General features: G+C 44.1%; 1 protein-coding gene across 1 annotated transcript in view; it reads right to left on the minus strand.

The window, feature by feature from the left end:
• CNTNAP5 (contactin associated protein family member 5) overlaps positions 1-23061 on the minus strand; it is a 603640-nt gene that overhangs the window by 255923 nt on the left and 324656 nt on the right. The window contains exons 8-9 of the mRNA XM_056861386.1: positions 4238-4502; positions 2692-2841 (exon numbers count right to left, since the gene is read on the minus strand). Coding sequence (XP_056717364.1) covers positions 2692-2841; positions 4238-4502 — 415 coding nt within the window. The remainder of the gene's footprint in view (positions 1-2691; positions 2842-4237; positions 4503-23061) is intronic.

The following is a 23061-nucleotide window of genomic DNA, read 5'->3' on the forward strand; positions in this document are numbered from 1 at the left end:
AACTTCCACAGCATCTTTTGTGTTTTGTTCCTGTCTTTCAGCAGAGGCTCTAACTCCTTGGGCAAATGGAAGAAAAACTGATACGGCATGGACAGCTGAAAAAGCTGCTCATAGTTCTAAGCCCCCATTTCTATCAATTTAACTGCATACACTTGGAAGGTTTTGCCAGTGGTGGGGCAAGTAATGTAAATTGCTTCCTGAAATAACCTGGTCCCATCCAGAACCATTCAAGCACAGGCTCTTTGAAATTGGGATATCTCACCCCCATCCCACTCACAAGCATGCTGTTGTGTAATGCTGCTAATTCATCTTTTACAATGTTACATCATTTAATCTGCCTCTCGGATGGCCCCATTCCTTGGCTGCCCTTTCAAAGGTGGATAAATGAACTGAGGGATCTTTTCTTGGAGTAACCTTTAGGGGTAACTTATTTCTCTGCACTGCTTATTTCAGGCAAAGAATCCTCACCTCCTGCTGGTTCTTCTCATCCTGAAGCCTCTTCTCTTCCTCACACTCCTTGGCATGCACTTCCCTCTGCTCCTGCATCTGCTGTATCTGGCGTTTGAGGTCTGCCTCTCTCTCTGCCCAGGGCTCTTTCCTCCGCCTCTTGTTCCTCATTAGGGTTGCCAGTGGGTGGTGTTGGAAGGCAATTGCCCGCCAATCCACCCAGCTGCTCCGGGGCTGCGGCTGTGTGTGCGCATGGCCACCGCATGCGATGACAGCACCTCCGGTTTTACTTCCGGAAGCACAGCATCATCACGGCTGATTTTGCACTCAAACCTAGGGTTTGAGTGTTAAATCAACCACGGTGATGCACCACTTCCGGAAGTAAAACTGGAAGCGCTGTCATCGTGTACACGTGTCCATGCACACACATGGCTGCTTCAGCCCCACCCCCTAAAACCTCCCACAGATCAGGAGGGGGGACCTGGCAACCCTACCCCTCAAGTCTGCCTTGCATCTGGAGGTCCTGGACACATTCTTCCTTGGCCTCTCTATCTGCTTGAAGCTTCAGCTTCTCCAGCTCAATCGACTTGAGCCTTATCTCTCCCGGCTGGTCCAGGCAATCAGCTCCTGCTGCTCCTGGCACCAGCTGACTTTGTGTGGTTGCACTAGCTGCCACTGGCTTGCAGGTATTTATCAGGAAGACCTGTAACACATCCATAGAGAGATTCATTTCCACTTTCTACCTGCCTTTTCTGGAAGTCATCCAGTAACTCTGCCTGTTTCATCTTTGTGAAGCTCAGCTGCTCTGCTGGGTCTATACTGGACTCCACAGAGCAAAACTAAAATAAACATATTGCTGTGCCCATGCATTTGTGCAACAAATTTCCCAAAAAACTGCCAATTTATTGGACTCTTGAGAGTCAGAAGAATGCCATGGCTGTCTCAAACATCTGATTGGCAACGTTCTCCTTCTGCTCACTCCCAAAGGGTGCCAATTACAAACAGGGTAACCACCAACTGCTACCAATGACTCTTGAAAGAGTCATTCTGCCAAATGGAGTAATACTCCATTCCTGTGTTGCCATTTAGTGACCTCACACTTCTACAAGCAAGCACAATGGCAATCTATCACAACTTTGCTCTTTACAGATATTGTGCTCCAAGGATGGTGAGTTCCTCTGTTGCCCCTCCCCAGTTTAATAAAGTATAATAAATGTATAAAAGAATATACATATTCTGTTCAAGCTTTGGGGTTGAGAAAGGGAACAAAGAACAAGTGAAAACACACAGTCCCCTCTCCTTTCTCTAGATACTTCCTAAATTATTTTTGATTTAGGATAGGTGAGCTTTACTTTAAGTTACAGTTAGTTAGAGTTCATTATTACATTAGATCTCCAGGTTGGTACTTGTCTCCATTATCCCCTGCGTCATGGACAAGATGCAGTCCCTAGGTGAAAGAGATGCCTAAAATGGAAGAACCCTCTTGTTCACCTCCAGAGTTTTTAAAATCCCCCCCTTTTGAGATGACCTTCCTGTCCCAAAGGAAGACTTTTTCTTCTATCACTACTCTTCCCAGCTTTATGGTTCTGGGTGTGACTTACTCACAGGGGATGAGGTAGCAAGCCATTAACACAACTAAGAGCTTGAGTATTCTGTGCTGGGAGGTTGACAGCTCCTTCCTCCCTTTTGTCAGCTATCATTCTGCAGCATTCTCTATCCATGGACAGAGAGCAGACACAATAATTGAAACACTGGAATGAATTCCTGGATGGAAGGTGAGCCTGAAAAGGATATCACTACAGAAATAAGTTATTGACAATTAAAGAATTACAAGCGAAAATCCCTTTAAAAAGCTTTAAAAAGCTTGTTTTTAATATTGTGGTGATTTTAATTGAAAGCTGCTTTGAACAGGACTCAGAAATGGTGGCATAGAAATATCCTTTAAAAATAAATGAATAACTACTGCACAGAGAAAGGGAGAGAGGGCAGAGAGAGAAAAGAAAGGTTGTCTCTTTCTGTCCTTATTTTCTCTCCCCTGCAAATTCTCACTTCGGGGGAGAGGAGACCGACATATATATATATTCTACTCAATCACCATTGCCTTTCTGTTTTACAGTTTTTCAGAAGGTTTCATTCTATAATTGTTCAGCTTTAGCAACAGGACTTACAAAAATAACATATCAGCCTCCCCCTTTGGATAGATTAATTGTCTTCAACAATGTCTTCACATTGGAAACAACTTACCTCCAAAATAGTAGCTGTTCCCAGAATTAATCTGTGAGACAGTGGTTGCATGAATAGCCGATGCTACATCATTATCTAGAGTTAGGGTGATGTGGTATCTTCTAGCATTGATGGTAACTGAATGCCATAGGCCATCATCTAGATTGCTGCCTGGGGAAATAAACAAGCAGCACAAAACAGATGAGCCAATCACAAGGGAAGAGAAAATAGTTGTGAATAATAAGTGAACTTTAATGGAAGTACAAAAGTGTTGAGCAGGCATAAACAATTAACACAGCTGAAAACTGGACCCTGATCCAGGGAGCTTCTGTAAACAAGCTTCCATATTTATTCAGCAAGGGCATATATTGATTTGTATATCATTCCACTACCCATGTATATAGCCCTCTTCTCTCATGAGAAGCTCTTGAGGTGGATATTTTTTCTACACCACCACCACCACGGAAAGGCTGAATTGGGTCTCCAACTTCTCAGAACAAAGCTGCTCAGAGGTATTTTCCACAAGAAGTCAAATATGCATGCTTGTTTATGTATATTCCTACCCCCCTATATATATATATATATATATATATATATATATATATATATATATATATATATATATATATATATATATATATATATATATATATACACACACACACACACACACACACACACACACATACATATACATATACATATACACACACACACACACACACACATACACACACACACACAATCTGATGTTACATGGAATCATAAAACCTGAGAATCAAGTAACTGTAAAAGACTGTGGTGGGAAGATTTTGCCTTGAAGTGATAATCTCATGTTGTTCTGGGCAGATTAGAAAACTGGTATCCCTATCCTAACTCTGGAGACCTTTAGTTGGACGGCTAATTATTTTAAATAGAATTTCATCATCGTCATCAAAATTGATTTTAATACAAAATCAGCTCCAGAAATGGAACTTCAAGAAAACATGTTTAGGATTAACTTGAACATTTGTGAATTTTAATTTTCATGCTAAAAAAGGCATGTTCAATGAGGAAGAAATGTGCTTGGCTAACTTGTAGTTAGAATTGTAGCCAAATCATGCTGTGGAACTTTAAAGAAACATTACTTCACTGATCTCCTGAATATGAAAACTCATCCTGCAATAAATGGGTAAATCTTTATGATCATGAAACAGAACTTTTGTGTTTTTCTTTTGCTGAAGGAGAGATATACATGGCTATTCCTCTAGAATTTCCAGATAAGAAAGAGGAGATGGGGAAGAGGAGGTTGAAATGTCTTGCCTTTTGAATTGCCATCACTGAGTTCATTGTCCTTTACACAAATATCAAGCAAAGGATTTGTCAGATCAGCCACAAGCCTGCATATTGTTAAGATCGTCCCACTCACTAAACTTGGCAGAGTAATTAAAAGATGGTTGTTAGCCTGGATTGCCCAATTATGCCTTCCCTTAAAACAAATGAGATATTTTATGTGTCATGTTCCAAGTTCTTATTAATATCTGATATGAGCATACAATACAAAGCATTTCTGGTGGACATTTGTTACCTGCATTGATTGCCACATATTTCTCTGCCCCTTTCTGGATGATAAGTGACAGCCGACCATGATGGAGGTATACGAGGAGAGAACCTGAATCTCGTGACAGCTCTGTGGACAGGAGCAAGCCATCCTTGTTCCATGTTCGAAACTGGAAACTTACTGACAATCCATCAAGTTGTGGGGTGCCTGGTAAGAGCAGGTAACTGCTGTTGGAATTGTCAAAGGTGATGGGAGTGATTTGTGGCTCTGAGCAGGCAAAAGTCACATTGCCCTAGAATGTGAAGAGGAAAAAAAAAGAAAGAAAAAAGAAGGAAAATGTTTCTTAATAGGAACAAGGCCAGGTTCCCCCCCCCCCCAGATTAGTGTTCTGAGCCAAGGAAATACACACACTGGAAGTAAACCACCCTGTGTCATAATCTGACCCTCTCCACAACTGAGTGCTGTGGAGAGAGTCAGCACAAAGGAACTCTGATCCCCCCGATGAAGCTTGCACAGCTAAACCGAGTAGAGGCTTTACATGAGAATAATGCTATCATGTGTCACCTGGCATCTTTCCCCCCCTTTTTAGGTTTGCTGGCACATTTTGCTAGGTTAGCCCCATTTCCTCCCCACTTTTGAATATATAATCTGCAAGGGCTGAAGTTACAAAAAGATGTATTGGTTTCTCTTCAAAGAGAAATAAAAGAGAATTCCTCATTTAAAAGAGCCAAAAGACAATAAGATGAATCAATGGCTGTATCTAAAAAAGTGAATTTTGGAAAAAGAAATCGTTCTCACCATTACAATGCCATTTAGAATCTGGCAGAGACAGAAAGAGAAACAGACTGGCCACTAGGAGCTGGCTGAAGCATACAGAGGGTGCAGAAACACACACACTCTCTCACTGTCTCTCCAGATGTGGAGTAGCAGATTTGCTGCCTTGAGGGAACAATGTTTTGTTTACACCTGTGCTCTGCTTTTGTACTTGTAAATTAAACAAATACTGCACTACAAAAGTGCCATGCATCTCCTATGTTCTCTCCTCCAAAGGAAACCAACCCATGTAAGTAATATCCCTGGAACTCCTCATCACTCAGAGAAACAGGGTGCATGTAACCGTATAGATTAATCAAAGCAAATATGGATTGAGATAGGAGGAGTCAAATGAGGGGGCTATAAAGAGGAGTTTATGGTTCTGTATGAAAACCATTTCAATACTAAACATTCTGGGCTAAAAAAAACATTGCTATGCATCCATACATGCATAAGGAAAGGTTCCAGGGCTTACCTGGAGCCCACTTTGCCATCACGGGCCGGGAAGTTAGGCAGAAGCCTGGCTGGTGGCAAGGTGGCATGTCTGGGAGCAGCTGGCTGTGGCTCTGTCTTCACCCAACTGCTGGCTGGGCAGGCTGATTTGCCTGAAGCCCGACCAATGAGTGTTTGACCCATTGATTTAAATGGGCTTATCAAAGGCCCTTGCCCGGCGGGAGCGTGGCCAGTCAGGTGGACGGGGAAAGGTTTTCCTTCAGGTAGGCCCTCACAGTATTTAGGTCAGTGTCCGGTTCACCAACCTTCAGTCCACTTCGTTTTGGTCCCTCCCTGCCCTCCCCTATTTCTTAGGTTGTTAAAGCTATTTATTTATATTGTCACAACTTTAGTGGATGGAGCATGGGGCTGGATTCAGTTTATAAAGGAAAGCGGCCTGCGTGCCCCTTTCTTCTGCCTTGGTGGATCCCAATAAGGGATTTTGAGGTGAGGATTTGGTTTTAACACGCCCGGAGTGGGGGCATCAGGATTGCCTCATCCCAAGTGGTTGGGGAACCACCAAGCGGCACACATCCAGGTGAGTTCCCAGACCTGCCATCTCTGGCTACTCTCAGTGGGCAGGCGGGATCCCGGCCAGCGATGGATCGCCAGAGGGTCGGGCGTCGGGAGCCGCGCCTGGCGGCCCACTGAACTGCGACAGGGCGAGAGTCGGGCGGGGGCGGGGTTACCAAGGGGCTCCTCCAGCAGGCTGGCCCCGGAAGGAAAGGGGAAACCCCAGCCCATATAGGCTCGGGAAGGTGGAGCCAGGAAAGGGGGAAATGCTTAAAAGGGGGTTGTGGCGTGGAGGCCAAGGAGGATGGCTGGCTAGGATGGGCTAGTTGTCTGTAGCCCACAACCCTGGCGGACTCAGATGGGGAGGCGAGCTCAGATTCCCCGGCTGAGTGGTCTGAGGCCGAGGAAACTCCTCAACCCCAAATAGGCGCGAAAGATCCCGCCCTCGGCTCCGCGCTTCCTAGCCTGGGGCGCGACATAGACTTCTTACCTAATATGATATTATTATGGCCCAGGAAACCTAGCTACAGTCCCCTCCTTATATAGCAGGCTACAGTACCTTTGAATTACCAGCACAGTCTGCTGTACATGTTAGCCATCCTTGTTGCCACACATTTAGCTGCACAGAGTGAGCTGACAGCAAGGTATGGAAACTTCGCTATAGCTGTATTAATTTCCTTTCACCAAAGAAAATTTTTATTCATTAATGTTTATCTCCCCCCAGGGGAAAAAAAGATATGATTAAGGACCTTTGGGGAGGCCTAGAGAGGTTTATAGAAAGTCTAACGATGCAACACCCAGCAGCCTCACTTGTAATGTGGGGAGGGGGGGTTAACATGAGAATGGGTTGCGATGATCAATCTTTATATGCCAGCTACCATTTATATGATCCAAATATAGAGAGCTTGGATGGCTTACCTAATAGATCGTTTAAAGACCCTAAGCACAACCTTGCAGGACTTCATCTAGCACAGGCTGTGCTTAAATTGGACCTAGCTATCCTAAATGGTAGGGTTATAACTGATTATCCTGCTGAGTTTACCTTCTGGGAAGGGGATAAAAGAAGCACCATTGATTACATAGTGATATCAAAAAACTTACTGCAAAATCTGTGAGTTTTTGAGGTCTCTCCCTTTTTTGATGGTCATTACTTCCCATTAGTTCTCTACCTCTCAATATTAACCAACCAGCTTCAACTAAAACAACATTACGTAGGCTTGGCTCTGGATGAGTCCTGCCTTCCGCGTGTTAAATGGAACACGGCCACTCTTAACTCTATTAATAATGTGACTAGCTCAGATGAATTTATAAAGAAAATGAAAGAGTTTCTTAATAATGAGGATGTCTTTGATACCCTGGCAAGGTATGACAATATGGTTCATGACCTCCAAAGCGCACTTGTAGGTTCTATTTCTGCTGTAGGCAGGCACCATGCCAAGGGCACTCATGAATGGTTTGATGAGGAATGCAGAGCACTAAAAAAAAAAATCATTAGAGACAAATACAGAGACAATAGGTGTTCCCCCTCTGATGTAGTAAGGCACAAGATCAATCAGCTAAGAAAAAAGTATAAACAGCTAACTTATGGTGCCCCTTTGAGCATTACTGGTAGTACAACCAGCCTGCAGAGAGTGCAATCTAAATTCCTTAGAAAAATCTTTTAGGCTCAAAATAACATCTCAAATGCAGCACTGAGGATCGAGTCTGGGATGACCACGGTCCAGGCCAGTCTTTGGATTATCACTTTCATGTTCTGGCTAAAGCTGTTAAACAAAAAAAGGGCTGATAACCCTGATATTAACAGACTCTTTTGTAGCACCCAGGCAATTAGCTCTCAATAAAAAATTGGGCCACTGGGCTTTCTCGCCAGCTCCTCTTATCAACGACTCGTGAATCGGCCAAAGAACTTATTAAGACCAGAGTTTTCGAGGTAGAGAGGCAGATTCAGAATCCCCTCTTTAGAAAGGACCTGCTTATTAGGAACACCACTATGCCTTATTTGTCAGTTATCACAAATCATGAATATCATAGGGCTTTTATGCTCCTTTGATATAATGCTGTCCCTTCTAAGTTTCTTGAAGGGATATATAATAAAAGGCCAATGGATGCACAAGAATGTATATGCAACCAGGATGGATTAGAAACCACTGAACACGTCCTTTTTGAATCCACGTTATACAATCATATATGCTCAGGCCCTCTGATTCCCTTGTTAGTGGATTGTCCCAGACCTTTCAGAAAACATCGTCTAGAGCGCCTTTTGTCAAATTCAACACCAAATTGTTCTGTTAGTATGGCTAGATTTGCCTGGCTGGCTACTAAAATAAGACAAAATGAACTTAAGGCTCTGGAATAACCAATCTGTGATTAGAATCTCTACTGTTTTATGCATATCTTGGAGGATTTTATCCCTTTATACCAGATTTTAATCTCCACTACATTTTTACCTTTTGTATTATCGGTCCATAACTATTTATGTATGTATTTAATTTCAATTTTTTAGGACATTTGATGGTCTATGACTGCAAATAAAGTCTGTTCTGATGTTATATGGCTACTGGATTTTCAAAAAATGTCTCGTTTGTCAGGGATTGCTTTTGTGTTTCAAAATTTGTTCATGCTATGCTGTTCAAATTTAACTGTGTAGATGATCAGATTCATTAAGTTATCTGCCACTCTGATCTAGAGCAGCAGATAGTGGGCTTGAGCCAGTCCATTTGGTTATGCTATTGACTTTTCTCAGCCTGGCATGTACATCTGGGTCTTCCAGGTATACACATCTGGCTGAAAAGACAGCTAAATAGCCACGTTCACATTGGGAAACATTACCAAGGGAACAATGTGTGTCCGTTTGTGGATCCTCTAAACCAGAAGACTTACCTCATTATATCCTTTTTTGCCCCCGTGTGATGGTCCTAGGGAATATTATCTGTTATTATGGTATATTTGGATGAGGATAAAATTTAATTTCTGCTGTCTGACATAGATGCTTGCGTAACACATAGGATTTCTTTGTTTGCCCTAACTGCAAAGAAAATAAGATCTAAGGTTTCTGAAAGAGTTATTAAGTTTAAAACAGTGAGTTAGTACATTTTGGTATCTGTTATAATATTTTAATTGCTGATTTGTTTTATTTATATTGCTGTATTGCTATTAGCTAATTGTGTGTATGTGCTACTATTTGCTGTATTACTATGTTTTAGCTATTTGTGACGGCCAACAGCCATATAAAATAAAACTTCTGGTACATTTGGAAATATATGAGTGTGGATGTCTGTGCATAAAATGGTAACCTTCAAATAATGAATCATAGTAAATGGACAGAGAGTGCAATAGTTGCCACTTTAACTCCAGTTTCAAAATAAAATCCAGCTGAGTTGTTCTACAACATAATTATCCCTTTGAAGTGTGAAAAACCAGTTCTGTAGAGAACTGTGAGGATTAGGGATTTACCAAGTTCTCATTTTACCTTTTCCAGACCCCCCCCCCCAAAATAGGTCTAGAGTTTCAAAAGAAAAGTTGCTTTTAAAATGATATGTATTTTTCCCTGTTTTAATTAATAAAAGCCTGCTGTCTGCATTAAAAGGTTGTGCCACTATTTCTTAATAAAGGTTTTTCCCGAGGAGTTGCTAACAATAGCTCCACCACACAAATACATGTAAACCATATTTGCCACTGTAAACATATTTATAACCTTTTTAGTCCATTGATATTGCATGTCCTCCCCATGTTGTTAGGAATGCAGAATATATAGTCAAAAATGGTTTAAGGCTAGGATTGCCAAACTCCAGGTGGTAACCAAATTCAACACAGAAGGGCTTATAAAAAACAAGGAACAATAGTAATTAACCTCAACAATATGTACATTTCAGTTCACTTCATATCCAAGAATCACAACATACTTTCTAATTATATTTACAGTAATAAAGTGTAGTCCCTTATTGCATAGGGAGTATGCTGATATAATCAACAAAATAATTCAGTCCCTTATTCCATAGGATTGCATTGATGCTTGTAGAAGAAAGACGGTTTTCTCAAGTCCCACCGTTTCGATATTCTTCATCAGTTTCACTTCATAAGGCTCCCCTTTACACACAATAAATATAGACATCACAATACATCCTCTCCAGAAAATTATAATATATAATACCAGCAAAATCTATATTACCTTAGTCCATATAGCTCATTTTGTGGGTAGCAGAATACTGCGTCCTGTTCCATTCCCCTCAGGGATACTGCTTCTAAACTACCGATCTACAACCTCTTAAAGTCCACCTTCTTAACAGCTGTGAGTACAAGGACACACATTTCTGTCTCACAACATTAAAGGAAACTTGCAATGCCGGATCACACAAAGCACGACAGATCATTTTCCATATTCAGACCCCACGGAGTTACAGTTTGAAATAGATGTGTGAAGAACACCTCTTTTTGTAATAGCATCCTTTCCACATTAACCTGTTCAAATTGCCTGGTTTTTAAATGCCGGAATACAGTATCTTAAATCATTCTCCGAATAATTTATTACTTTATTACTGTAAATATAATTAGAAAGTATGTTGTGATTCTTGGATGTGAAGTGAACTGAAATGTACATATCATTGAGGTTAATTACTATTGTTCTTTGTGTTTTTTTGTAAGCCCTTCTGTGTTGAATTTGGTTGCTCCTATTGACTTAACACAGAGTTGTCAAATTTTTGATTACCCTCCAGGTGGTGGCTGGAGATCTCCCGCTATTACAGCTGATCTCCAGACAATTCAGATCAGTTCGCCTGGAGAAAATGGCCGCTTTGGGAGGTGGACACTATGGTGTTATACCTCATTGAAGTCCCTTCCTTCTCCAAACCCCACCCTCATGAGGTCCCACCCCCAAAATTTCCAGGAATTTCCCAACCCAAAGCTGGCAATCCTATTTAAGGCGTTTTGCTGCTGCTGCATCCCACCACTCATCCCCCCCTCACTGCTGCAGCCACCAGCCACACCAAGGATCCAGAGAAGATAACTCCCTCCCCCTGAAAGCTCTATCATGCTTCTTCATTCCAGTCTGGTCTGACTAGCTCTCCACACCTGCCAGTTATCCAATGCTTCTTATCTATGCTTATATATGCCACATGAAGTCTGCTGTACCCAGGAAAGATCAACTTTCTCAGGGAGAAGAGGCACTGAGGCCAACTAGAGGGGGTGGGATGGCCAGACTGAGTGGGAAGAAAGAGAAAGCAAGGGAAAACTTTCACAGCACCTGCCTATGCTGAGAGAGAAACCCTCTCCTCTGCTGTGACCTTGCCTTGCCATGCTGTTGTTTCTCTCTGTTTGTGTGCACAGAGAAGTGGGACTCTTCTACTTCCTGCTCATGCACACCAGCAGCGGGTCTTTCCAAAGAGCATCTTAAAAAAATGGCAGCTCAATATGAGCTCATGCTGAGCAGGTAGAACCCATTTCTCTAGATTCTTCAAAGGATCTTTTGGGTTATTTATGCATGCATACATTCACTCACATTCTGTGAGGTTCTCCAGCCAACCTCGGCAATCCAAAAAAGTCACTCGCTCAGACATGCAGGTCTAAAGCAGGTAAACATTTATTCAGGAGCCGCAGGTACAGCATAAGCAATCCACAGGTTCAAAGCTGCTAATGACCATCCATTCTACAAAGCATAACTTTAAGCACAAAGCAACCCCAGGTGCAAGATCAAGCAGGCCTGGGAATCGGAAGATAACAGTGCCTGGTGGGAAGCAGCGAGTGAGCAAGCCATAATAGTGAAGTTGCCTGCTTGCGACTCAAGGTAAGAGGAGAGGGGGGGAGGCAGTGAGCGGGGATAGTTTGAACAGCTCAGGGAAACAAAACCGAAAGATGCTCTTGAACAGAAACAGCCTCACTCATGTCAAGAGCCTGCCTGGATGGCATGACTCCTGACTCCTGACACATTCACCCTCTGTCTGTCTCAGTTGTTTCTTGGAGTTATGCATGATAGATAGATAGATAATCTTTATTACGGTCAATGACCAGCACAAGTAACCTATAAAAGCACCAGTTTACATAAATATACAATATCTGTATGTCAGAATAAAACATGCTGATTCACTTATTAACATAAATAATTCACAGTGGCCAGAATGATACCCAGGCACAACTTACTACAAGATAAGCCCAGAGAGAATGACAACAGAACACCTCTGGTTGTCACTTATAGCTCCCAACTAAAACCAGTCCAACGTATTATTAAGGACCTACAACCAATGCTGGATTGTGACACTTCCCTCGCTGAAGCACTGGGTGTGTGTGTGTCCCTTTCTTGCTTCAGACAGCCGGCTAACCTAAAACAACCTCACCCATTATGATAAACTACTTAACAAGAACATGGACTCTGGCACTAAGGCCTGCAACAAACCAAGGTGCCAACTTTGCCCTCATATAGATTCTAGGAACACCATCTCTGGACCCACCAAGGTCAGCCATACTATCTCAGGTTCATATTCCTGCTCATCTTCTAATGTGATTTATGCCATCACATGCCAGCAATGCCCTTCCACAATCTACATTGGACAAACAGGTCAGTCTCTTAGACAAAGATTAAATGGACATAAGTCTGACATCAGAAACCACAATATTCAAAAACCAGTGGGTGAACATTTCAACCTTCCAGGACATTCTGTTGCAGATTTAAGAGTAGCAGTTCTCTTACAAAGGAATTTTAAAGGGAGATTGGAAAGAGAAACTGCTGAAATACAGTTGATATTCAAACTAAAGTCAATGCATTTACCTGGGCTGAATAAAGACCTTGCATTCATGGCCCATTACCAATGCTGATTTCTCCACACCCATCTCTCCCCTGGACATCACAGACTCTTCTGCATATCACACCTAATCCCATCAAGCCTGCTACTCACATTTACATACTGTTCCTCTACTTAAAGACCGATGGATTCACATTCTAGCTGTATCTGAAGAAGTGAGCTGTGGCTCACGAAAGCTCATACCCTACCAGAAAATATTTTTGTTAGTCTTTAAGGTGCTACTGGACTCTTGCCCTTTTTGACTAACATAAATAAAATCACTTCAGTAAAAGGGGAACACATATAATTAGAGCTGTTTCCCCTCATTTCAGGGCTGTGGATTGGCGCGGACCCACCTCTGCCGTGCATCCATTGCAGCAGCACAAAATCTAGCCACTGAGTATGTTATATCGGAGTTTACATCTTGTAACAGAGTTGGAATGTAGGTATGTCCCGCATATGAGAGAATTTGTGAATTATTGGTGAGATAAACCTTTCTCAGATAGCTGTATAATGTTGACAATAAAACAAGACATGTTCTAAAGTTTCTAATGATCTGGAAACACGGGGGCATTTCCTCTCCTCATATGGGATCTTCTTGAACCGGCCTTCTTGAATGGCTGAAGGGAGGGCTTGACATCTGGCCAAGGTAAAGGCTCTTCGGTGTTTAGGAATTTCCAGACTGGTTAAATACTCCATAGGAATAGTAAGATACCTCATGGATATACTAATGATGAAGACAGGTGTTTTGGCCAGATCTATTTGGCGTTCTGTGTCAATTATACGCTGTTATGCATGAGTTTTCCCTCCATTAGAGATGACCTCCCTGCCAGCCCTCACAAATCCCAAGACTTCCCTCACAAAGCTATAATGTGGTTTTTCTTTGGGATTCTTCTACGGAACAACCCAGCTACCTGATATTTTTTCTCTCTGATAAGATAATGGCCTTTTATGCAGGGACATTTCCCCGCAGTCACACACACACACACACACCGACTGCTTCAGGGCTTCCTTTTGATTATGCATGCTTTTCCCACCCGTCAGAGGTTATCTCGCTCTTGCCACATGTTTTGCACTCATTTTCCAGATTCTGGCTAAAACAGCATCTGAAAAAACATGGCCAAATGCACAGGGAGAGGTAGGTGACCTCTGACAGGCAGAAAAGGCATGCATAATCAAAAGGAAGCCCCGAACCAGTTGGTGGGAGGGACCGCGGGGAAATGTCCCTGCATAAAAGGCCAATGTCTCACACAGCATATCATGTTTTACAACTCTGATTTTTAAACTATCTTTTTATAGCTTCAGGGAAGCTGCATAAATATTGTCTCGTGTTTTGTTTTCCTGATCTCTCTCCCACCCCCACCCCCAATATGTCCTCTTCAAAAACTCAGCTCCAGAGTGCATTGTTTTGTAAAGGCTTTAAATCTATTAGACCAGTTTCAGCCGCTAAATAATATCCCGGGTGGTTCGCTTTAACGGAGTGGAGCTATTCCTAGTGCTTTCAATCTGACTCTTGGTATCAATATTAGTTCCAAATCTAAGTATTCTCTTGAATGGAAACTAAAAACCCAGTGTCTTTGTTCTTGGTAATGCCATTGTAGTTTATTCCACCAAGTCCTGCAACAACCAATTAACAGCAGAGGCACTTTGTGAAGTATCAGCTGAAATCTGATAAACCCTGTCATGTAAAAGACTTCCTCTGTGGGACAGCCTCTTATTAGAGATCTCATTCTAACAGGACTGTTAGAATTAACAAAAGATAACTAGTGTGTAGGAAAGTTGTAAGGCACTCGGAGATTCCCATGTTGAAAAGATAGGGCAAGCAAACGGAATGGCTTCCTATCATTTTGAATAGCTTTGAAAATTTCTTATTTGACAGTGGAAATTACATTTCTGGATATACATTTAATTCATCATTAGACAAAGCAAAAGCTTCAATGGGATCTCGCTTATTTCCCTAGATTACAGGACCAAGTATATCAGAGCAAGAAATGGGTACATGAACCAAATTGGAATGAAAACAGCTTTTCTTATCATTACCACAGAGAGAATTATTAGAATTCAAGTATGGAATGACAACTAATCAAATCCATATAATAATATGATGGACTTATTGTTCCAGCAGATGGGAAGATGCCACTTATACTGTTGCACTTAATCATAATTAGATGCTGGGCAAGTTCCAGGTAAGAGGCTGCCAGACATCACTTATTGAATGTGACAGTTGTTTATTTGAAAGACTGCCTTTTGTTCCAAATATATCATAACACTGTAGAACATGAAATTCATTCCATATATCAGACAACTAGAACTTAGTTAAAGTTCATATAACCGACCGTCTGATCTCTTTAGGGTTGCAGGGTTTTTCATTTCTGAGAATGCTAATCTGCAGTGGCAGGATGTAAAACTATGCCAAGTTAAAATTAGTTAGGCAAGGATAGGATAGCTGATGTCAGTCATGAAAACTACCCCAAATGTATTCCTGGAACTTTAGGAGGATTTTAGTTCATTTCAGATATCCTACAGCTGATCCCAAAAAGCTAATTTTGAGTTTAATTTCAGCCTAGGTCTATCTCAACGCATATCCCTATTATCCATTTATAAGAATTTATAAGAACCTCACAAATTATTGCTATGCTCAATCAAATTTTCCTTTTCATCAATTCATCCCACTTTGTACACTAATGACTACACTTGCTAAGGTACGTAGCATCCATTAGATCACAGACATTTTAGATATGGCTGAACATATATGGTATTGTCATTGCATCGATATGGTAGTGGCATATTGCCTAGCCAGTCTACTCTTTGTGAAATGTTTCATGAAGATAAGAATAGGTAAGATTTGCAGGACCGCTTGGAAAATTACGTCAGGTCTTGGTTCATCCCTTTTCTCAAACAGTTGACATTACAACTGAACCCAATTTAATTGAAAACTAAACTTTTCCCTGGCTGAGAAATCAGAAAAGAAGTTTCTTGCCTCCAGAGAGAAACCAGAAGATCAGATGTGTGTAGCTGCTAAAAACTCCATCTAGCACTCATCTGGCATTTGAGAACTCCATCGAGTCCAATGTTTCCAGTCTGATTAACGATTCTTTTAACAGGTAGTGAAATCTACTCCAAAGGGGCTCCTGCTGCTGTTATTACAGTTTGAACTTCCTAAATTCAGGCAATTAAACTGAGATATTTAACATTTCCTTGGTAGCTATCATCCTGACCCTCACCCACTCACACAGGAGCTCTGTCACTATCTATTTTCAGGAGTGACAAGGCAAACGGGAATTGTCTTTGTTGCAAGCAGTCTGTTGTAGAAACTATCAAAGCAGAAACAAGTCATTTAGTTTAAATCATTACAAGGCAGGGAGAACTCTTTAGGATAATGTTTTAACATACAATATCACTTGTAGGGTAAAATGTGTTTTAAGGAATACAAAACATCACCATTTGGAAGTCTGCTTTCTCTACCCAAGAGAACCCTGGGGAAACCTTTCACAGTCTAACCAGTAGGGGATCTCAGCAACCACACTGAGACCAGGTACGTGGAATAGATGATGAGGAAAATTTAAGTTCTTCTTATCTTGCCTATTCTGCTGATGAATTAGTTGAGAATAACTGTTACATGGGAAGCAAGTTAAAATCTGATAGTGTGTGATGAATATAGCAGTAATTGCTGCATGTGTGGGCTTCCTGGCCCACCTGACTACGGGGGTCTATCCACATACCCTCAACCACCCCCAAGATCCCCCTCGGTTGTCATCCAAAAAGGAGTTCAAACGGAGAAAAGCCGAGGGATGCCTGGGGTGTCTCCCAGACAGCAAACAGCACCGGGTCTACATATAAGTCCCACTGATGGGGCTTTTCCCCGGCCAGTTTCCACAGCATTGTCTTGAGCATTTTATTAAATCGCTCCACCAACCCATCTGTCTGGGAGTGGGGTACTGCTGTAAAAAAATTCCTGACCCCTAACACTTGACAGAGTTGCCAAGTGACAGTCGAGGTAAAGGACGCATCCCAATCGGTAAGAATCTCCTTGGGAAGGCCTACGTACGAAAAGAAGTGGACCAACGCCCGTCCCACACCAGCTGCTTGCAATGTCCAGAGGGGAATTGCCTCCGGGTATCAGGTTGCATAATCTACAATGACTAGCAAATATCGAAAACCCCAGGGCGTCCTGGGCAATGGACCCACCAAATCCATTGCCACCCACTCAAAAGGTGTTGTTATGATCGGAGATGGCTGTAGCAGGGCCCTCCCCCTGCTCCTGGGGATGTCTGAGCCTGGGCTGAACAGCTGCAGACAATTCCCCCATACTCTCCTCCCTGCCTAGCCCTGCCTTGATTCCGGCAGCCTTGGGGCAGAGCAGAGCCTGGGTAGTGTTAGGTGGCTTCTTGCTGGTTCCCATTTCTCTGTTGAGGTCTCATTGTCGGGGCGGTTCTCTGGCCTCCCTTGCTTGGATGCCCGGCATCGGGGCCTTTTGCTGCCGCGCCTCTGCCGCGACTGAGGTTTTCCCCCACTGTGGAGACGTGGGGACCATGCCGGGGGTAAGTGGGGTTGCTTCAAGGAGTCCCTGAGCTCGGGCGGACCCCAGCTCAGGACAGGTTAGGGTTCCCAACTCTGTGTTGGGAAATTCCTGGAGATTTCCCAACATGGTGAGGAAGGGACCTCAGTGGAGTATAATGTCATAGTCTACCCTCAAAAGCAGCCATTTTCTGTAGTTTGGAGATCAGTTGTAATTCTGGGGGATCTCCAGGATTTACCTGGAGGCTGGCAACCTTATTGGTGGTCAAACAAGGGAACAACATGTCTTTTTATCAGTAAAGAAATTAAGAAAAGTACCTCCATTAAGTCTTAATACAGAAAAATCCTTTGTACATAACTCAGTTAATATTTTCAAATAAAATGAGGTGAAGTCACCCATGGTCATCGAAGAACAGAGCTGTCCATAGCTGAATTCTTTTCTTTGAAATCTCATGTACCAGAAATATATCAGTTAACAAAAAGAAAAGTGCTCATCAGGGTTAAATTTCATCCCTGTGAGAGACTTGGTAGATAATATGCTTGGGTAAGCTATTCTGAATTTTCTTTATCTGAGTCTTCAGCAGAGTCACTTAAGCTTTTAGGTCACTGGCCAACAGTGCAACAAAAGATTTTACAGCCTTTTTGCTTGCAGTAACTGAACATTATCACTTCATTACCTGGTTCAGTTTCTGAAGCATGACTGCAGAGGAAAGAGGCAGCTCTACAGCCAATTCTAAAAATCATAAATCATTCTACTAAGAAACAAAAGTAACAGTGAAAAGAGGACATCAAGAGAGAATGAGAGAAAAATGACAAATACATATAGATAACCTGATCTCCCCTCTTTTGAACATGGAAGAAAAAGGAGCTGAAGCTAGTCTTTCAAATTCACCTTGCTGGGAAAGAGCAAAATAAATGGGACAGCTGAAAACAGTGAATTTGTACAAATGCAGATTTCATAATTTGTGCCAATTTGCAGGTATCGTGGTGTCAGGCCTTCCTGCTTTAGAGTGGCCGGTGTGAGCCAGTGGAGCTTTCACTGCTGCACACCTGCGGCTGGCTATTCAAGGCTGTAATCTCATTCTGAATCCTTGAACTGTGATCTCATTCTGAATCCTGTTTATGGTACTGTGTTATGGAACTGTTATCTGGACGTAGCCATAGGAACCAGCTGATTCCCGGAGTACAGTTGCTTTTGCTTTGAGTCCTTTATAAATGTAAGCAAGTCCACCGTGCCTCTATTGCTGCCTTTTCTCCCATTAAATTAGCTTGCTTCAGATCACCATTTGTCTGAGCGTGTCTGTTTGTGGAAAGCTAGGGATGGACATCAGAGTCTGACACATGGACCTAAATGTATTAAATATTATTCTGTCCAACAAAATATAACAATGAGAGAGGGGGAGAAGTTTATCAAAAAAGGGACGTTATTTGTAATAGAATTCAGACAACCTTCCATGTTAATTTCTAAAAATACAGTCTCTTGAGATAAATGGAGGAAAGACCAATTCTAGCCTCCATCTTTAACATCTTGGTCTCCAAACGCACCCAGGAATTCGATACGCATGGTGGTACTTGGAGTATTGCTCTAAGAAATTTAGCTTGGACCCGCTCCAGTGGGGCATAACTGGACATAGTAAGGTTCCCGGTAAGGTTCCATACAACATCTGGGGCATAGACTGCCTGAAACAATCTAAGGGCAGCTGGGATAAAGTAGGCTCCCCTTGTACAAATTTTTTTTTTACTATATTATAGGACGATCTTTCAGCTAGATTCGCAGCCTGCCTATGATGTTCCATTTTTAGACCATTCGATTGAAAAGTCACCCCTAGGTATTTGATGGACTGTGCCTGTTCAGTTCTTTTCCCCTTTATATACCAGGTGTGAGAGATCCCCCTCCCTGAGTTTGCTTCCCCAAATCAGTTGCTCAGACGTTGATACAGAAACAATCGATTTATTGAAGCCTTCAGGAGATGAGACAGGCACAGGTAGAAAGTTGCAAGTGAGGGGCTATACGGGTTTACAGAATATATTGACTCCAGGGCACTGGGGCACTGGGGTTCACACTTATTGTTATGGGAAGTTACAAGCTTGGCATAATACAAAACATCAGACAGATCCCAGGAAGTCTGGGCGGCTATCACACTTCCAAGGCCGCATCGGCCTGAGGGAGTACTGGCAGGAAGAACAGCGGGGGGGGGGAAGATACATGGGCCATCAGGCCTGGCGCCTGAGACCAGAAGGTGTGAACTGCTTTTACGAGTTCACTGATAACACAGCAGGTGATGGAAAGCAGAGACACAAAGACAGAGACCCTCACATTCTGCCCCCCTTAAGGCCCCCCCCCGGGGTCCCCGAGAGGACGAGGCTTATCGGGATAAGCAAGGTGGAATTCCCGGACTAAGCGAGGAGCCGCCATGTGGGGTGCGGCCACCCATTCGTCATGAGCGGAGCCAAGGTTTTTCCAGCGAACAAAGTAAAACAGTTTCCCTTTCTTCCATTTGGAGTCTAAAACCTTGGATATTTCCAAATGGGTGTCCCCTCCTACTACGGTAGGAATCTCGTGTGCGGGAGGGGGGTGGAACTGGGGGGCTGCCACATAGGGTTTGAGGAGGCTTATATGAAAGACTGGATGGACTCCTTTCAGAGTTTTTGGGAGGTCCAGTTCCACAGTAACCTCGTTGATTACTCTGGTAATGGGGAAAGGTCCCACATAACGGTCGCTCAGTTTTTTGCAGGGGCGAAGAGAGCGGAGGTTTTTGGTGGACAGATAGACTTGCTCCCCCACCTTGAGTTCCCATCCCGGAGACCGGTGTTTGTCTGCTTGTTCCTTGTACTTGCTTTTTGCCCTTTCCAGATTTTTGAGCAACCATGGCCAGGTGGATTTAACCACCTGAATCCACTCCTGAAGGTCAGGGGTAGACTGGAGCTCTGGCGAGACGGGGGCAGAACCGAAAGGGCCGAAATCCGTCCCGTATATAACTTGGAAGGGACTAAAGCCGGTAGAGGAATGAGGCGCATTGTTATACGCATATTCGGCAAATGGCAGCAGGTCGACCCAGTCGTCCTGGTGGAAATTTACATAGCAACGCAAATAACATTCTACCACCGCATTTACTCGTTCTGTTTGACCATCCGTTTGGGGGTGATAGGCGGAAGAAAGGCCCTGCTCTTCCACTCCCATTAACTTTAGGAAGGCCCGCCAGAATTTGGCAACAAACTGGACCCCCCGGTCGGAGAGGACCTTCCTCGGGATCGAGTGTAGCCTGAGGACGTGTGTGATGAACAGTTTAGCTAAGCCCTGGGCTGAAGGAAGGCCTGCACATGGAACGAAGTGAACCTGTTTGGAAAAGAGGTCTGTGATAACCCAAAGAACCGTTTTTCCCCGACTCGGAGGTAGGTCGGTGATAAAATCCATGGCGATGACTTCCCAGGGACGGGAGGGGCTCTCAAGCGGTTTGAGAAGCCCTGGGGGTTTTCCCATCCGTTTCTTGGCTGTGGCGCAGGTGGGGCAGCTGCGCACATACAACTCTACATCAGATCTCATACCGGGCCACCAGAATTGTCTTCGAACCAGGTGAAGCGTTTTTATGAAACCAAAATGACCCGCTAGCCTGGCACCATGTACAAGTCCCAATACTTCCTTGCGAAGAGAGGAGGGGACGTACAGTTTCCCCCCTTGCACCCACCAAGTGTTGGTACGTTCCAGACCAGTGGGGAGGAGATGATGCTCCTCCTCCTGCAAGGAGGCGTCCCGGAGTCGCTGTTGGAAGGCTTCCGGGATGCCTTTGAGTGTAGGGGGGGTCTCCGGTGGTCGGGCTTGGGACCGGGTGGTGACGGCTAAGCTAGGAACTTCCCCTCGCTGCTCGGGAGTGAACAGGGAGTCGACTGGGCGATCGAAATCGTTGCGATACTGGGGAAGTCGTGACAAAGCGTCGGCTAGGGCATTTTCTTTGCCAGGGACATGTCTGAGAGTGAACCGGAACTTAGCGAAGAATTGGGCCCACCGAACCTGTTTGGCATTGAGTTTTCTAGCCCCCTTGAGGGCCTCAAGATTCTTGTGATCGGTACACACTTCGAATGGCAGTTCGGCCCCTTCCAAGAAGTGTCGCCATATGGTAAGGGCATGTTTGACCGCTGCTGCCTCCTTCTCCCAAATGGCCCAGTTGATTTCAGACTGGGAAAACTTCTTGGAGAAGTAGGCGCATGGTCTCAACCGTCCCCCCTCATCCCTCTGCAATAGGGCCCCGCCCATGGTTACATCCGAGGCATCCACTTGCACCACAAAAGGCTTGGTGCAATCTGGGTGAGCCAAAACGGGTTCGGATGAAAAAAGTAGCTTCAAACGTTCAAAAGCTAGCTGGCACTGGGGGGACCATTGCAAACGGGCTGAGGGAAGCGCGGCGCTAGCCCCCTTGTCCTTGGTACGCAACAGGGCAGTGAGGGGAAGCGCAACTTGGGCAAAGTTAGGAATGAAGTTCCGGTAAAAATTGGCAAACCCCAAAAACTGCTGAAGTTGGCGGCGGGTAGTGGGGGGTTCCCAGTCCCGCACTGCCTGGACCTTGGCGGGGTCCATTTCCAACCCTTGGTGGGAGATCACATACCCCAGAAATGTAATGGAGGGTTGGTGGAATTCACATTTGGACACCTTAGCATACAGTTTGTGCTCCCGCAGCCGCTGGAGCACCTCTCGCACTAGGCGCACATGGTCTTCCATGGTTTCAGAGTAAATAAGGATGTCATCGAGAAATACCACCACCCCCCGAAACAGCAAATCATGCAAAACCTCATTAATTAATTGCATAAAGACACTCGGAGCCCCCGAAAGTCCGAACGGCATGACTAGGTACTCAAACATCCCAAAACAACTGGAAAAGGCCGTTTTGGGTTCGTCTCCTTCTTTGATGCGAATGCGGTGGTAGGCTTCTACCAAGTCCAGTTTGGTGAAGATTCGGCCCTCCTTTAATTGTGCTAGAAGGTCAGGAATAAGAGGGAGGGGGTAAGCATTAGACTGGGTGACTGCGTTCAGTCTGCGAAAGTCAATACACAGTCTTAAATCTCCCGTCTTTTTCTTTACAAAGAAAGCTGGGGCTGAATAAGGAGCCTTGGAGGGGCGTATGAAACCCCTCGCCAGATTGACATCCAGATAGTCTCGCAACACTGTCTTTTCACTAGGGCTCATGGGGTAAACCTTTCCCTTAGACAGTTTGCCTTCCCCTACAATCTCGATGGCACAGTCCGTTTCTCTGTGGGGAGGCAGTTCGTCGCACTCTCTAACATCAAAAACATCAGTAAATTGCGAGTACTCAGAGGGTAATTGAGGAGAGACTGGGGCGGGGGACCCTACCAGTGCGGCGGCTGGAGTCCTGAGTACCCGTTCCTTGTCATGCAACCCACAGGGGTTTTCGGGGAAGGAAAGCACCCGTTTAACCCAATCAATGGAGGGATTGTGCCCCCTTAACCAGTTCATCCCTAACACCACAGGGGTTACAATAGGGGCGATAGTGAAATACAACCGTTCCCAATGTTCCCCCACGGACATAATCACGGCTGCAGTTCTGTGGGTCACCGGGCCCCGTTTAAAGTCACTCCCGTCCATTTGGGAAAAACGGAGGGGTCCCGGAAGCCGCTTGCGCCGGACACCCAACTTCTTGGCAGTTTCCTCATTTATCATGGTGCGGGCACACCCCGAGTCGACCAACGCGGGGACCTCTAACGGGGGACCCCCTTTGGGTAGGGACAGATGGA

Source organism: Euleptes europaea, chromosome 15, assembly GCF_029931775.1.
Source record: "Euleptes europaea isolate rEulEur1 chromosome 15, rEulEur1.hap1, whole genome shotgun sequence".
Lineage (NCBI taxonomy): Eukaryota > Metazoa > Chordata > Lepidosauria > Squamata > Sphaerodactylidae > Euleptes > Euleptes europaea.